This window comes from Asterias rubens, chromosome 20, assembly GCF_902459465.1.
Source record: "Asterias rubens chromosome 20, eAstRub1.3, whole genome shotgun sequence".
NCBI lineage: Eukaryota > Metazoa > Echinodermata > Asteroidea > Forcipulatida > Asteriidae > Asterias > Asterias rubens.
Window position 1 is genome coordinate 754,917 of NC_047081.1, and position 16,510 is coordinate 771,426.

Here is a 16,510-nt window from a genome sequence, read left to right on the forward strand (position 1 = left end):
AACTAATATTTCAATTTACGCAAATGGCCCATTAATTTGACCGAATGCAGTCAAAGATAAAAGATCATAAATACAAAATAGTAAATTTATTTGAGAAATTTAACAACACCTTCCAAAGGTTTTTTTATTACATGTTTGGATTGTGCCTTTGATGATGCAGGCATAGACTCTAGCAAACACAGTCATAGTAAGGTGAAGGATGGCTATAAACCTTTATCACGCTGTCACCATCTTGGTCATGTTCCCTGTTTCCAATAACAGTAATGAATGCTAACATTCATTGCGCAAACATGGCACCAGACTATTATTTCGTCCAGCCTCAGTTTGGTTACAATGAGTTGGAATGGAGTAAAATAAAGATGGCCACATTGTGATAAAGGTCGATAGGGCCATCGCAGATTAGTCATTTGAAAAGATACAAGTGGAAAAGAAAGCAATGGCACAACAATTTAATATGCTCCTTGTGAATGGATTTCTTAAACGCCCAAGTGCAACACACGAATACCGTAGTGTGAAATAAACTCACGGGCTGGTTTGGGGTGCATGGTGGCGCTATTTCTTAATAACATTACGTATATTTATTTAATTCACTGAAAGTGGATAAAGTGTCATCTTTCTTTGCTTGCTCGTGAATATTTCGAGGTGGGGATGTTTCATCAAGATTTGTTCAATGCGAGAGTTAGAAATGAGAGTGAACAGTAAGTCATATGTAAATGATCGTTGGTTAATATTGAGTAGAAGAAAAAGAGGATTCAATACAGCAAAGTTTAAATATTGCGAAAAGCAAGATAACTATACTGTGAAATTATAGTAAAATTACCCAAAAAATTATGAAAGAAAACAAAGCAGCTAATACCAAACAAACCTCTGTGTCTTAAAAGTATAAAATTAAGATTTTAAGATTTCAATATGAAAACAAATGTTAACAAGTGACAGTTACACTTTCTTCTTTTCTAAAACTGTGATCTAGAGCGACCCAAATTGTCATAAAGCGAACTGACATCAACTCACAAGTGAAATGAGATTTTACTTACAGAGTGAGTGGTATCTTTCAAACCACTATATAAATAATACGTTATTCAATTATTCGTATATACACACAAAACACAATTCCCCTTGTTAAATTCTACATGTTAATTTGTCGATAAAAAAATCAATATTTACAACATGTATGGTTTCTATGCACTTAAAATGTTAGATCAAGGTTTTGCCGGTAGTTGTCGCCTATATTTTAGAAAGAATTGTTTACTTTATTTGAAGATGGCAATAAATACAGGTTTATAATCTTATTGGTATTTCCTTTTCAATCAAGAACCAAGAAAAACCGACCTCAAAATCCGATTGATCTCAATACAAATCATAAATAAAAATTTATTTTTTAAGTAAAACAGAAATAATATATTCTTGAATTGGATTATCAACCCTTTCCTCCTGAAATTTCTAAAGACGTTTCCCATAGCATTTTTAAATCACTCATTCTTTATGGATTACAGCATGCAGGGTGACAATTAAGTTTGATTTATTTCTTCTTTCAGATTTTCTGTGAAAGTGGCACATCATAATTGCAGTTCTCGTCGGAATAATTGGTAATTTATTGTGTAGGCAAAGGTAGGACCGTCCACATCAAATAAACAAGACTTAGCAAACACCTTTAGAGTGGGGGATTTGTACAGAATAATATCGAATCATCTTTTGTTAAGCAGTTACACATCAACGTGAATTTGACGACCTCGGTTTGCAAAAGTACTGCCTACCCTCACCGAAAAAACAACAACAATAATTTACACACGAATGATTATTTTTTTCTTTTTTTTTCCCCCATAGTTCTCCCTTTTGTTGTGCTGTCCAAAAACAAACTATATACATAATCTTCATATGGGTTAAACCAAAAAAAATGGGGAGATTTGTGTTAACAGTTTAACCCTGTAGTAAGGCAGTTTTTGTATATACAAAATGGCGACATTGTTTGTATGCCTTGCAATAGGTTCTGACTTGAGGTTCTGACTAAGGTTTTGTCAAAGGCTCTTGCCTAAGGTGCTGGCTAAGTTATATTCTCTTGAGGTATGGTAAATTGTCTTGGGATACCTAGAAACAAGGCTTAAGTCCATGAAGCTGCTTAAGCAGAAAGTATCAGCAAAAATAAGCAGGGAACCAGTCACAAACTGTCCACATAACATGATTCTTTATCTGGTAACCCCTATCCAGTAAACAAAATTGTTTAATGCTTTGTAAATTGCTGTGTTTAAGCAGCTCTATGAAATTGGGCCCTCATGGTTTGCAGTAATTTTTACGAATCTGTCAAATGCCGAGTAGTAGTTGGTTAGAAAGATTGATATGTTATAGGATTATAGGGTTCTGGTTAATCGACTTAATACCCGTTTAGCACAAGTGGTTTAATCCTATTGTTGCTGCATGTTGTCTTGCTCGCATCCGTAGACTATCGATGCTGGAACAGTGAGGGGTTCCATCAGGGGATGCACCAGCAGCTGATCCGGCCGCCGAGGCTGCCACTGCGGCTGCTGCTGCTGCGGCAGCCGTTGGTGGCGGGGGTGGGGGTGGTGGTGGGGACCCCATTCCGGGTATGAATCTCATCCTATTCCAGTTGCAACCCGGAGGCATGGACATCGACGGGAGGAATCCGGGTATAAGACCCGCTGCTGGGTTGTCCATTCGTAGGAATGGCCCCTGGAACGCTACTGGTGGCCGGAACATATTGTGAGCAGGCAGTCCTGGGTGGTGGCCCGGAACATGGCGCTGCATCATACACAGGAGGTCCAGGGGGCTAGGCTGGGCGGCCATGGGGTGATGGTGGGGTATTGAGCGGCAGGCGTCCATGAAGTTATAAGGGAGGCCGTTTGCTGGGCTTGGGCCGGCTCTGAGAGCTGAGCCTCGGATTGAGTCCATCAACCAGTTCCCTTCACCTGAAGGACAACAACAAGAAATCCTATTTTAAAAAGAAAATCTGACACCGAGGAGCATGCTTCTAGATGCAAATAACAATGACCCTAAAACAATGGTGACACCGTCATTTAAAAATAACTCATTTTATACATATATGTGCCGACTTGTGAACGATAAGGCTTCATAAAGCGATATTTTTCGTTCGAGCATTTATTGAAAATTTATTAAAACTTCCCCAGATTGATTTTCCGGACTCGTGACCCTAGTTAAAACTTTTGAGGCAGTGGGGGGGGGGGGGGGGGGGGGTGGGAATGACATTTAAGAATTTTTCATTCAAGGGATGTTTTTTCCGCAAGGCTAAGAGTTTTATTTTTTCTTACTCGGACCTTCACCATAGAACACCGAGGACAAAAAGCACTTTAGCGATAATTTAATTTAATCACAAAGGGGTGAATTTGTTTTCAGAAACTAACACGATATTTTCGATTAATTTAATAATCTTCCAACGGCACAAAAGTCTACCTTTTCATAGGTATACCCGTGGGGAGTAATAAGGTATCAATCTGCTTAACTTTTCCGAAACAATCCTTCACGTTAATAAAATCCGCGACAAACAACCGATATATCGCCTCGAATTTCAGCCTCCTGAAACTTCCCGCCAAAATAATTATCAACCGTTCTCTTCCCGCGCTTTTCCGGGCAAATTTGCATCAGTTTCCGCGCCGAAACCCGATTTGACAGATACGAGTATCGACTGGAGATGAAACCGTACCCTGCCGGCCGGAGTCACGGAGCGGTGGCGAGCCATCGACAATCGATAGGGGACTCTAGTGCAAATACACCCCCACTCGAAACTAACGCCGCTGCGCTCCCGCGGGAAAGCCAAAACAGCCCTGGATTCGGTGTGCTCCTAGCCCCCCGGGAATCCAAACATGAAGTCGGTTTAGCAAGCCTGGAGAGGATTGATTCGAGAGTGACTGACTTCCGTGGTTTTCGTTTACCGAATTATTTCGTCAATTCGGAACTTAATTCGAACCCGATCGATTCTGACTAAAAACAAAAGAAAATAGCTTTTAGAGTATCTGAAGTCCTCTATACTATTTTTTTCTTCTTCTCCTTCAAGTAGCTCTGGGCACAAATTTGCCACGAAATGTTTTTGTAGAGGTTGCATTTATCTTTAAGAAAATCTTTCAGACTTTTATTGGGCATTTGAGTGTCAAGCGTGTATTTAATCGTGTATGTATGGCCCATGGTAGGGTTGAGAACGATTTGCACTTCATCTTAAGTAAACTGTAGCGTGCCAAGTACGTTTTTTTGAAACTGTGGGCAAATTACCTTAATGCGTTGGCCACTTCAGTACGTACAAAGCTTGTGCATTCGTGCACAAGAGGTGCATAATGTAATGTCAAATGGTCGACATACATTATAGGTACCTTCTCTGACAATACTTCTGTTCACAGGCACAATGAATCAGATATTTAACTAGATCGAGTGACTATTTATCCATATTTTAAGGATGTAACTAAATCCGTGAATTAAAAAAAAAAATCATTGCAAAGATTACCGACAGGAGGGAATTTCTTTCAGAATAATTTTGATAGCATAAAAAGCGACGTTTATTCTGCACCACTAAGGGACAGTGTGTGAACAGCCAAACTTACCCGGGTTGCAAACAGATTCCAAGGGTTAACCCTCCCACTATTGCTACTATTGTCTTCTAAGCTAAATAAATGCCTGCTTTTTCAAAACTTTCAGTACAAATTGAACAGGTCATCTCGCTAATTTTTCAAAGGACAATATGCGATGGCCACATAGTCAATTCTTTTTTGTCATGACTCTGTGTTACATTCTGTACTGGTATCATCAAGGACACAATCCCAACCGAATATTCCCCTACACTCCCCCCCCCCCCCCCCCCCCCCCCCCCCATTTACGGCCGACTCCTATGTTTCACCATTGGCTACATGGTATTGCCACTGTTATTTAAAATGGCAGGTCCTTAATACGGTGTGTGTAAACTGTGATTTGAAAAAGAAATAAATATGAAAGTAATGAGTGAAGTATAACGCTGTTATTTATTCCTAGTCACGTCCCATGATCGACCGGCAAGATTTCATATCAAACGAAACGCGGCTGTATACTAATTTAGTTTGTCGTGTATAGACATTTATTTTGCAAGATCACAGCCAGAGTTTTTGCCAACCGATTTTGGAAACTTATGGAAAGCCATTTATGCAAAGCAAGAACAGAGAGCTACAGTCCTATTTACACAAATAAAAGGGACAAAACAGTGTTGAATTTGTTGGGAACAGAGCAACCAATCATGTGAGGTATATTTCATTTTATTTTATTGAATGTTTTGGTAAAATTCTGCCGTCCATGCCAACGACCGCCGTTTGTTTCTATCAACAATAGAAGGTTTATACACTGGTCACATTTGCAGTGAAGTGATACGGCATGGTATCCTGACTCCCCAATACTGTATGACGTGCGTCGTTCCGTAGTCAGTTAGCGATTGATGAGACTGTGGCCCTTTTCGAAACCACGGCTTCAGCTTTGGGTTCGTTCTTCTCTTGTCTGAAGCCCTGAGCATGTACATGGAAAGCATGATCAAAATGTCAAACCGATCGCAGGACCAAGCTTAGCCTTAGCCGAATCTGGAGACGAAGCCGCGGTTTCGAAAAGGGCCTATGAGTCAGGTACTCCCTGTTATGACGTCATAACAATGCAACATGTAGTAGTGTGTATACGGCCTTTGAGACTATTTGAGACGATCGTTCACGACTAGAACATACATTTCAAAGGAATTTTGTAAACTATTTTTTTTTGCACTTTGGCAATAACAATCAATAAATTTACAACAAAGAGAGGACATTATTTGATGAATTATGAATCAGTGTTTTTGTGAGAGAGCCTGACGTCAGGAATGCACGTGACGAAATTGAAAAGGCGGTCGGGTGTAATGCAAACATCAAAACAAGTACTTATATTTTTTTCTTTCCAATTTCACCAAGATGAAGGACTGGATTTCAAAATTAAATAAAAATCACTGGTCACCTGACAAATATTATTGTGGCGTGACACTGTTTGTTCTCTTTAAGAAAAGTAGTTAAGCGTAGACCCTTACACTTTAAAATTCTCCATTGTCAATCGACATTGTTCGAAATATTGTTGCAAATTTGTTCAGCGACTCTGATATTGTGTTTAATATTTGTCGGTGCATATAACTCTTTATTGCGGTTTTAACCTTGTACATTTTGAATTTGTAGCTCTAAGTATTATGTAATGTCCTGGGTTGTTGTTTGTTGTTGGGGTACCGTGTTTGTTTTGCTTTTGTTTTGTTTCTGTTTTTGTTTTATTTTGGGGGAGCTGGGGCGTTGTAGGTGCTTTTATTTATTTATTTTGTCCAGCGTCTTGAAAATGTGATTGTCATATAGAAAGATTGCGCCTCATAAGTTTTTTTGTTTTGCTTTGTTATTGTTTTCATTTCCTAAAGTCCAATATTGAAAGGTCATAACAAATTTGACAGATAACTTGAAAAGCAGTAATGACAGTGGGGGAGTTTTAACAGCCGAATAAGTAGAGTCCTACCTGTATATAGTTCGACAAAACATATCATCTATACACAATGTATACGTTTATCACAATGCTCGTTCCATTCAGTACTATTTTTGATCAAACTATCACATTATAACAGATTCTTTCATCGGTTCCAACTTTGTTTAAAATACAAAGACTGTCTGACTCCTAAACGAGCTCACTTCAAGTCTTATAGATTTCTTGTGTTCGATTTCTCTAAAGTAAACGACACAAATAGCAGATTGTGAAATCTTGATTTCTACAAGAGATACCGTGGGCTTCATCATCTCGTACGGTGAATCGGTCACTGGGGCCTGTACCCCGTAATGAAATCACCGCACACCGCGGGCCCAAGCCAACCGAGCGAGCGAGGAATACGCCCCGGGCCCAAAGCCAACTCGCCCGTGCCATGATTTCTTGACTTCTGATTATCAAGCAAACCTCCCAAGGATAGATTCATGGACAAATCTTGAAGCAAAGAGCAGTAATTTTCCAATTAACGGGTCCTTAATGTGATGAGGAAGGCACGGGATGCTAGCAAAGCCCGCACCAAGCTCGAGTAAGACGGCGATTGCCGATGATCGTAGCGATGGCACGGCGCGCTTCATCGAGTCATTTCACGGGCGCTGTGTTTTTCTGCCCTTTCCGAGAGAGTTGTCTTGTCTTTCAATCTTAACTAGTGCATGTCATGCATACAGTACACCCAACCAAAAGGACGTGTGGATTTTTAATGTTGCCAACATGTGTACGTGTGTCTAAATGTAGAAAGTTTCCTCTTTGTGTTTCCTTTTTCCCCCAATTTTTGAGCTGCTTTTCAAGATGGTGTCTTATCAAAATCATAAAGATCTTATGACTATGTCATGCACCACGCAACCAAAAGGACGTTTGGCGTTGCTAATTTGACTGTGTTCGTGCAGTCACTGTCATTACCGTCTCTAAGACATAGTTTACTTAACTAATAATGTGCGATCGTTACGAGAAAAGACCAGCCAACAATACCGCCGACAAAATAAAAGATGCTTTTATTCATTTTTAATTTCCCAATTTGACTCGGGATGAATGAAAAGAAAACAAGAAAAATGAAGGGAAAATCGTGAATGGATAATAGGAGATTGGCCGCGAGTTATCCTTGTGGTTTATCTCCGACATGGGTAATTTTTCCTCTATTTATTTATCCGTGGTTGCGCCGTGGAAAGAGCGGACAAAGCCGCGAGAAAATAACCCCGAGGCCCTACATGTATTACGCAGGAAGCGGTTTCTCGTGCTTTTTGACGACTACAGACTATCTCCATAGTTCATCTCTCGTAGTGGTTTATAAGGGCCTTGTGTTTTGTCTTGTACAATCGATGTTCGTTTAATGAAGTCCACCGGCTCAATGAATATACGCAAGGATACAGCAATGAACGCATCAATAAGATTATACGACAACATCGCGAAGGAGACAGGGGGAAGATGACGAAGGGGTGTGACTCCCTCCCCATGTTTTCATTTTTAATTTCCAGCTTCTGTGGACTTACAGATTGATTTTTTCCAGGGTTGATCTGAAGTGATCACCGGGAACAAAACCTGTTTTGCTAAGGCCCATTTCCTTCCCGACCCTACGGCCGGGGAATATCGCCGGTTGAGTCCGTCCTTAGGTGTAGCCACGAACTCGCTACTTCACCAGGTGTCGGGAATTGTCTTTTTTTCCACTCCACCGCTTGAATGATTTCTTGAGGAGCTGTTGGAGGGAGCCCCTTGCACTCTTCCGTAAATATTCAGTTTCAAAGGTTTGGGTATTGATTAAAAGCCATTCATTCATACGACTGTATACTAATATTATTTTATTATGATTTGATGAAGTGCATAATTATTGGTGATCATAAGGGACCGCTATGTCAAGCTAATTGTTACGCGTTGAAAAAAATAATATACAAAAGGGAAAGAAAACCTATAATCAAAGGAAACGTTAACATCCAAAGCGTTTGCGTTTACAAAATTAATTTACCGTTTCTAAGTGTTGTATTTTTTTTATTTTTAGCTTTTATATACCTCTCAATTTTAGAATCCTTTTGATAAAATAACTAAGAATTGGTTCTCTTTTCAATTGGGGGACCAATGGTTCATTTTGGTTGTGTACGAATTTATTCTTTTCCCCCATTGTGGAGACTTTTGGGACGCTGGGTGGCAGCAGACTTACCAGGTATAAATTCATTGATTCTCGGACATGTGCGCATGTCCAGAACTATGTAAGCAATGAACGTTTTCCTGCCAAGTCTGCTGTCACCTAGCGAACCATGGGTTCTTCCCAGTTCTACGTAAGAATTTGTTCTCTTTTCAATTGGGGAATCATTATTTCTTTTTGGTTCTATGTAAGAATTTGGGGGGTATTCAATTGGGGAACCATGGTTCTTCCTAGTTCAACGTAAGCTTAATTATTTTGTTTGACTTACTTGACTCGCTAACACTCCGTATAGGTGAGGCTCTCATCCCATCTTCAGAGGCGGGTGTGTCTTGCTTATCCTCCCCGTCCCTCCCTCCTCCTACGTCTTGGTTTGATTTAGAGTCCACGGACTCTACATCACTCCGGCTCTCCTCTAGCCCCTCCTCCTCGATGTCTTCGTTCACGACCAACCCATCTTCTTGATCCCCAGCATCTTCTTTCTCGTCCTCTGAGACTTTATCTCCATCACTTTGGGAGTCCAAGTACACTTGGGTTGCGTCTTCGCCTTGTACCGAGGAACTAGAGCAGAGGTCCCGGTCCTCTTGAGCCTCGAGACCGCTTTCAACGGGTCCGTTGGCATCAGGAACCACACCTCTGGTTTCTGTATTGTCTGGTACATTGCTCGTGGCTAAGGATTCCTTAGAATCACCTTCTTTAGTCTCAGCACCTTCTTCTTTGTCATCCAAAGACTTGCAGCGTTGCTGCTTTCGGAATTTAGCCCGACGGTTTTTAAACCAAACCTGCGAAAAAGGTTACGATAACAAAAGATCAATAAATATGGCAGTCTTATGAAGATTATTACTGAGTTATACTGAGTTTGAATCCACAAAGTCAACTTCTCAAACTGGTGTTAATGAGGTGAGGGAGTGAGTTTATTTTAGAGTCAACATTTGTACTAAGCTCATTGTCGTTTTGGACATGTCAACCAGTACTTTCAGCGTGAGAGGGTATAATTATATAGATCAGGTTATTCAACTGGTAAGTCTGCTGCCATCTAGCGTTCACAGAACGTTGACCTTCAACTGACATTTATTTAACCAATAACCAATAACTTTATTAAAACTTTTCGGGCTGTTTTTTTTCCATCAGAGCACCGAAGTTTAAACATTTCATCCAGAAGCAAGATAGTTAGGTTTCAGACATAATCATACTGAACATCATAATTTTCGACGAGCCAAAGGAAATCATGTATTTTGTCTTTAATCATTCTTTTAAAACCTGCATGTTTGGTTTAAGTTCTTACCTGAATTCGTGCCTCTGGTAGATTTGTGCACATTGCTAGTCTCTCCCGCATGACTACATCCGGGTAATGTGTCTTGGAAAATGTTTTCTCCAGTGCAGCGAGCTGCTGATTGGTGAACGCGGTGCGACTGCGCCGTTGCTTCCTGTGCGTTCCGTAACGGGCCTCAAGAATAAAATCTACAAAATAAAACAAAACAATAAATAAGTCAGTTTCCCTTCCTTGTGTGGGCTAATACTTGATAAAAAAAAAAAAAAAAACTGTGAAACATATAAATAATTGTCAGTAAGATATAATCAAATAATCAATTAAATGGCGTCATTCGCTCCCGCAATGGTCGCACACTCGGGCTTTGAAATACTTCCGGGTTCGAAGCATCAGTGTATGCGTAAATGAACCAAACTTCTTTGTTTTTAAATGCGTTTTGCAAAAAACTGTTTGTAAAATACAAGTTCGGATTTAATTTCTTTGATTTGCGCAAAAGGCGGACAAAAAAACTAAGTCATGGCATGGCAAACAGATGTTGGAGCCAAACGGCATAAATATGTATGTCCCATTGAATGCCCCAGAAAGATCAAAAAGCTACGGCATTTCCTATATAGATTCTGAAGTTGGGAGATAATGTAATGTAAAAAAAGGAGGACAGAAAAAGGGACTACTGAACGACATGAGAGTAAGACTCTCATCTTATCAAAACAAACTGTCGCATAAAAATCGAAAGTTTCAGTGCAATTTTAGGCATCAGGTGTGACTTTGTTATCTCCCTGTGTTTGTAGCTGGACTTTTTCACTAGATCACCCCCCAAATCAAACCACTCAAATTGGGTCCAGGGGAGTTCAACAGTCAACGACGCTTTTGGGAAGCCCTCAGTCGACGGTTTCATTCCATCAAAAGCCTACAGCACTTTTCTTTAACTTGTAATAAATTCGATTCAGGTCCCCTGATGTTACCTGTTTTTAGACTTGGAGGGGTTTAAAAGGCATATATATAGCTCGCGTCTTCTCTTGTCAAAGACAAATACAATTTCTGGGTTTTTCTAAACTAACCAAGCCATCGTGAAATAGCTTGGGGTTGCAGTCCATAGCTGCAGCGTGTGATGTACTTTTTCTGCTGCAGGCGAAACACGCTGTGAACTGTGCAATGATGACGCAGGCAATAGCATCCGGGCGTTTTTAAATTCAAGGTATTGAAGCCAAAGCGACGGCTGTTACATGTATCATGTTTTATTGTGGCACACACACACACACTATGAATGGTAAATACACAACTCCATGGTAAAGCTTCAGGTACAAAACGTTTATGTATAAAGTTATACTTAAACACAAGTTTTGTCAAGTTTTAAATCGATCATCAAAGTTTTACAGAATTATCAGATATTACATACTTGAAGATTAATGACGTCATTATCATGTGCTTTAAGCATTCCCAAGAAACAAAACCTCATGATTTCAGACATCAGTAAACCGTTCATTGAATGTTAAACAAAAGAGTTGTGTTTTTAATATCTATTGTGAAAAACTGTTTGTCAAAATCACAAGTCACTACCCAAATTTATTTTGTTTAATCGACCAAAATGCAATTTCTTCCGTCTTGACCCAATGCTAGTATTGTACGGTAATATACTATTATCATGCACCAAGGCTGAACACAAATTGAAAACATGAAACAAGCGTCGAGGCTCATCTCAAAAAAAAATCAACTATCTTGCCCGATCGATTCAGCGCACAAATGCTACCCCAATGCCTCAAATTTGATTTATCACACGATGATCAAATTTTCACCCATTTTCACAGACTTTCCTTCCAAGATCAGGCGGGAAGGACTCATCGCTTGTGACAAGAAAGATTCAGTTGAAGAATGGGATACATAATTACTGGGACAAAAGCCACGACGACAATCTGCAAAGGAATTACTTTTTTAATTTGAATGCGTGTGGAACCAGTGGGTAGGAGTAAAACACGTGTAATTGTTGTCTTGTAGTTCATTGTGCAAGCGCACGATCATTGTGTCACCACTAAACGCAGAATTTATACCACCGTAATTCATTTCAGAATTGAAAATGCCTTTTTAGTGTTTTTTCTTTCTTGTTTAGCTCTAGGTACAGAAATTCGTTTCGGGAAGTACCAGTAGTGTTGGGCGAAATAAACTCATCACTGTACTCTACTAAAGGTCCACACCTCCGGTTCGAAACAGCTAGAAAAGATACAGTAGTTTCAATCCTTTCGAATATTATTTCGTTCCCCATAAAACATTATTGGACCCTTGCTAAAACGCTGTCGTCTGAAGAGGCCTTTATTACACGTCGATAAGATGACATCATGTCTTTAAACGTAAGTGATACAGATTAACGGAGGGTGTGGCCTGCTAAGGCTAAGATGGCGCGCTATCACCTACGCAAGATACTTTTATTTTTTTAAATTGTACAGAATCTCAAAAAAACACCTTTCCAAAAACATGACATGATTATAAAGCGAAGCCTAACAGGCCCTGAATTTGATAAGGATTTTTTTTGTGCGTAGACGTTTTTGTTGTGACAAAAATTAAACTGAGCAGAGAAGGGTAGATGACGTGTATAGGCTTATGGTTGAACACAATGAACCTTGTGTTCTGTTTCCTGTGTCGCCCTCAAGATGAACTTGACGTTACAGTGGCGTAATTAAAATCTTCAGGTACACAAATCATCCGATTTTAATTTGAATACAGAGCGTCATTGAGGACGGATTTGAAGGGACGGGGACTTAATCTAGGAATCGATAAAGTTGGTTTGTACAAAACCTCCTCCGTAATCTTCTCTTTATGAAATGCAACAACGGGTTGCTGTAAAACCTTGTGTTTATTACAAGCAGACACTGTGTGTTTTTATCAGCCGTTTTTCAAGGGGGTTTTGAGTAAGTCCCGCTACTCTGTGAAGGCGAAAGTGGATCAAGGAAAAGCCACTTACAGTAGTCTAGTTTTGACCCAAAATTTGTTTTTTCAATTAAAAAAATAAAGTAGCGGCTCTTTTTTATTATTGTTATATATTTTAGAGCAGAATACGAAATAATAAACCCCTTAGATTGTAATGTTGGCCATGATCATGATTGTGTGTGTTTCTTTTAAAAAAATAATTCAACTATATTTAATGCTGCAACTAGACATATTCAAGGGAATCATTATCTGAAATATAAATATTATTTCTACATTTTTTGAAAAATGTTTGATTTATTTGTCCTCCGACTACCCTCTTAAAGTTTTAGATTTAAGTATACTCTAATCGATTGACAACTGCAGAAGATTCTGTCCCACAATCGATTAGAATGAATTTCAGTCTAAAACTTGAGATGTACAAACAATAGTATCAACAAAAACGTGCAATCCCGATCCATTATAGAACTTATGCAATGACGTCATCAGCCGCCATCTTAGAGGTAAACCGATGATGAATGGCCAATGAACGTATGTCTTTTGACATAGAAGACGTCATATGCATAAGGTCTGTAAGTATTGTTTGAAGCTTTGCATGGTGTGGAGAGATAAGAAGAAACTATAAATTAATAGTAAACTTGCGGGTACAACCATGTGTAAATCTCTTTTGAGTGAGTGTTGGCTCTGAAAAGAGCTGGTTTGGTCTCAACGTTTCTACTGAAGACGAGCAGAGTATACTGTTCGAAACGTCGAGATCAAACCGGCGCTTTTCAGAGCCAACACTCACCCTAAGAAATGTACACATGGTTGTACCCGCAAGTTTACTATTTATTTATAGTTTCTTGTTGCATAAGGTCTATTCAGATACTGCAAATGCGAAACACGAATTCTTATAGATGACACAACCAAAGACGGTAACTAACTCACCGGCTAGACGTTCTGCGAAGGTCAGAGCTGGTACAGAAGGAGGGTGGTTTGGGTATAATTGCTGGGCGTGTTGGTGGAGGTAGTACATGGCGCCCATTGTGCCAAGGGCGGCTGGGCTGTAGGAACTGCCGTTGGGTTGCATCCTGGATAAAGAACAAAACACGATGTGTAAGAGTATAAGAAAGATATTCAACTGCAAACAGAAACATATTTAGAAACATAACTGCTAGGAACAATAAGGTTAATGGTGCAATTTGTATGGATTTCATAATTTGCTTTTTGTACATTTTGGAGCTCCTGGTAAATTATTGATCAAGAGTGTTCTTCAGATAACTTATTCGGCAAAAAGAAACATTATTATTATTAATATTGTACCAAACGATTTCTCAAATGTGAACTTAATTACTGTGAATCGAAATACTTCTTATTGTCTATATAACATATTAGTTACCCCGCACTTAAGCTCTGGTGTTCCTAATCAGCAGAGTGTGGGTTCGAGTCCCAGTGATGAATCTTGTGTTCTTAAGCAAGACACTTAACAATGCCCTTATATATAGGCACGTGAAACAGTAGGTCCCGGATGCAAGAAAGGGTCTGTCTCGTTGTTAGCTCTCTATAGTGCTCATTTATACAAAGTAATTTGTTATGCTAACAATTATGTTGAGTAATTACCAATTGTGTCCAGTGCCTTTAACTTGTTCTTTCTCCGTATAGCTAAATAACGAGATATGTTGTGTTTGGATGAGAATTTTTCAATAGAGTTTTTTCTTTGTTAACCGCATCCCAAGTTCACGAGGTTTCGATGGGGAAAAATATCACCGGTGTCCGTTGATTAATTACTATTTAGGAAAAACTTTCTCTAGAGGACGAGATGATCACAAAATACTGGTGTTCACACGCTTCACCAACGACAATGTAATAATCGAGTATAAACAGTTGTGTTGCCAAGTGCATACCCCCTCCTCCTTTGCAATCAGACTTTTTTTTTGCTTCGTAATCAAGCCAGAAATCTTTCTATCGGCTGCTCAAATAATCAAAAGTTAGTCACAGATACACATCACCAGCAACCGAAAACACAATAGGGATGTTTGGACAAAGCAATCACAGACGAAATTCACGGGAAAATTTGTATATTATACATTTCTTCGCTTGAGTGTACACGAAAAATGATTTAACACGTCACTGCTTTTGATTCGCGCCATTATTGTTTTGTGTCTGAAAAAGGTCCTTCTGTTAAACACTATAACCAAAAAAACAAATTTCAATTTTGTTCCTATTACTTTTTCTTTGCGATTTGTCCTCAGAAAGACCGCGAGTCTATTTGATTACACGCGAGGTTCTTTTTCCAATTTTTATTTATTTTTTCATAAAGAAATATAAAAAGATTCTTTAATCAAATCCGAAAGTCTACGCTTGTAATATGAAATTTGACCAAGTGCTCGACTGGTGGTTTATTGTGTGTGATTGAAAGAATGACCTTATGCGGTACTTAAGGTGAAAACAGCCTCAGTAAGGCCGGGTATATTTGAAGATGGACGGCATTTAGCTGAGCTAAGGACGAGACAATTTTACATAACATCAGCATTGTGCACCGTTTGCAAGGGCAAGGTTGGTACTGGGTCCGACCCCAACGGAGTGAGACTTTACGATAGTAGAGTGTCATGGCCGAGTGGTTAGCATCGAATTCAAGTTCTGGTGCAGTCACCGGAGTGTGGGTTCGAATCCAGGCCGTGACACTTGTGTCCTTGAGCAAGGTACTTTACTATAATTGCTTCTCTTCACCCAGGGGTATGAATGGGTACGAGGGTAGAGGTTGATCTTGTGTATGAAAAAGCCACATACGCCTTATAGGCAGCTCAGGGCTGTATATACTCCCCAAAGGTTTTTAAACATTAATTCACTACAGGTTTTACTTTCTAAAACTGTCTAGAATTATGATCGTCACGGGCATTCAAATTGAAAATATTTATGTTAAATTGAACCATTTCATATCCGTTTTTTTTATTTATTATAGGCCTAATTGAGAGAAATTCTGTTTGAGATAATTACACTCACTTGAAAAGGTTATTAAGCACCATGGACTCACCACAAGTTTTACTTTCTAAACCTCAATAGAGTATTGCATCGTCACGGACATTTAATATATCAAATTTAATACTTTCGATTAATTTTATATTTTTGTATCCATTTTAATTGGGAGAATTTCTGTTTTGAGATAATTAAACTCCGCGGGCTGGGAATTAAAAATGACTTAACTGAAATCTAAAATGAAATGATTAAATAACAGAAGTAGTTTAGATCAACTCTCTGGATCAAAAACGGACCATCAATCAAGAACTTGTGTCAAATTGTACACTTTCAATATTAGTGTTGTGTTTTTTGTAACTGTAAATTGGAGACCTTCAGGTAGAAATAATTACACTCAACTTTCAATACTTTCTACAATTAAATGATTACATAGCAGAAGTATAGTTAAGACCAGCTCTCTGGATCAAAAACAGTATTAGAAATAGTCAGATGTTTCCCAGTTTTCATCATACATCAAAGAGCAATTACCTTCAATTAAGCTAAAGTGTTTGGACAAAAAAGGGGCCTTTTACACAACAAACCTTCAATTGACAATACATAATAGCTGAACAATGCGATCGCTTTCCGTGTTCCCGACCGCTTCCCTGAAATTATTGTTGCTAATTTTCGGATAATTATCCAACTCCTTGACGGGGGATTTTTTTTTTCCCTTAAATTTTTTTGTCAGG

General features: G+C 39.1%; 1 protein-coding gene across 2 annotated transcripts in view; it reads right to left on the reverse strand.

Moving 5' to 3' along the window:
* Nucleotides 1-279: 279 nt before the first annotated feature.
* The window catches only part of LOC117303600 (diencephalon/mesencephalon homeobox protein 1-like), a 39,152-nt gene continuing 22,921 nt past the window's right edge, over nucleotides 280-16,510 (reverse strand). For both annotated transcript variants that reach the window (XM_033787808.1, XM_033787809.1), the window contains 4 exons: nucleotides 13,755-13,897; nucleotides 9,927-10,102; nucleotides 8,913-9,423; nucleotides 280-2,921 (listed from right to left, as the gene is read on the reverse strand). In XM_033787808.1, coding sequence (XP_033643699.1) covers nucleotides 2,380-2,921; nucleotides 8,913-9,423; nucleotides 9,927-10,102; nucleotides 13,755-13,897 — 1,372 coding nt within the window. In that variant the 3' untranslated portion in view covers nucleotides 280-2,379. The remainder of the gene's footprint in view (nucleotides 2,922-8,912; nucleotides 9,424-9,926; nucleotides 10,103-13,754; nucleotides 13,898-16,510) is intronic.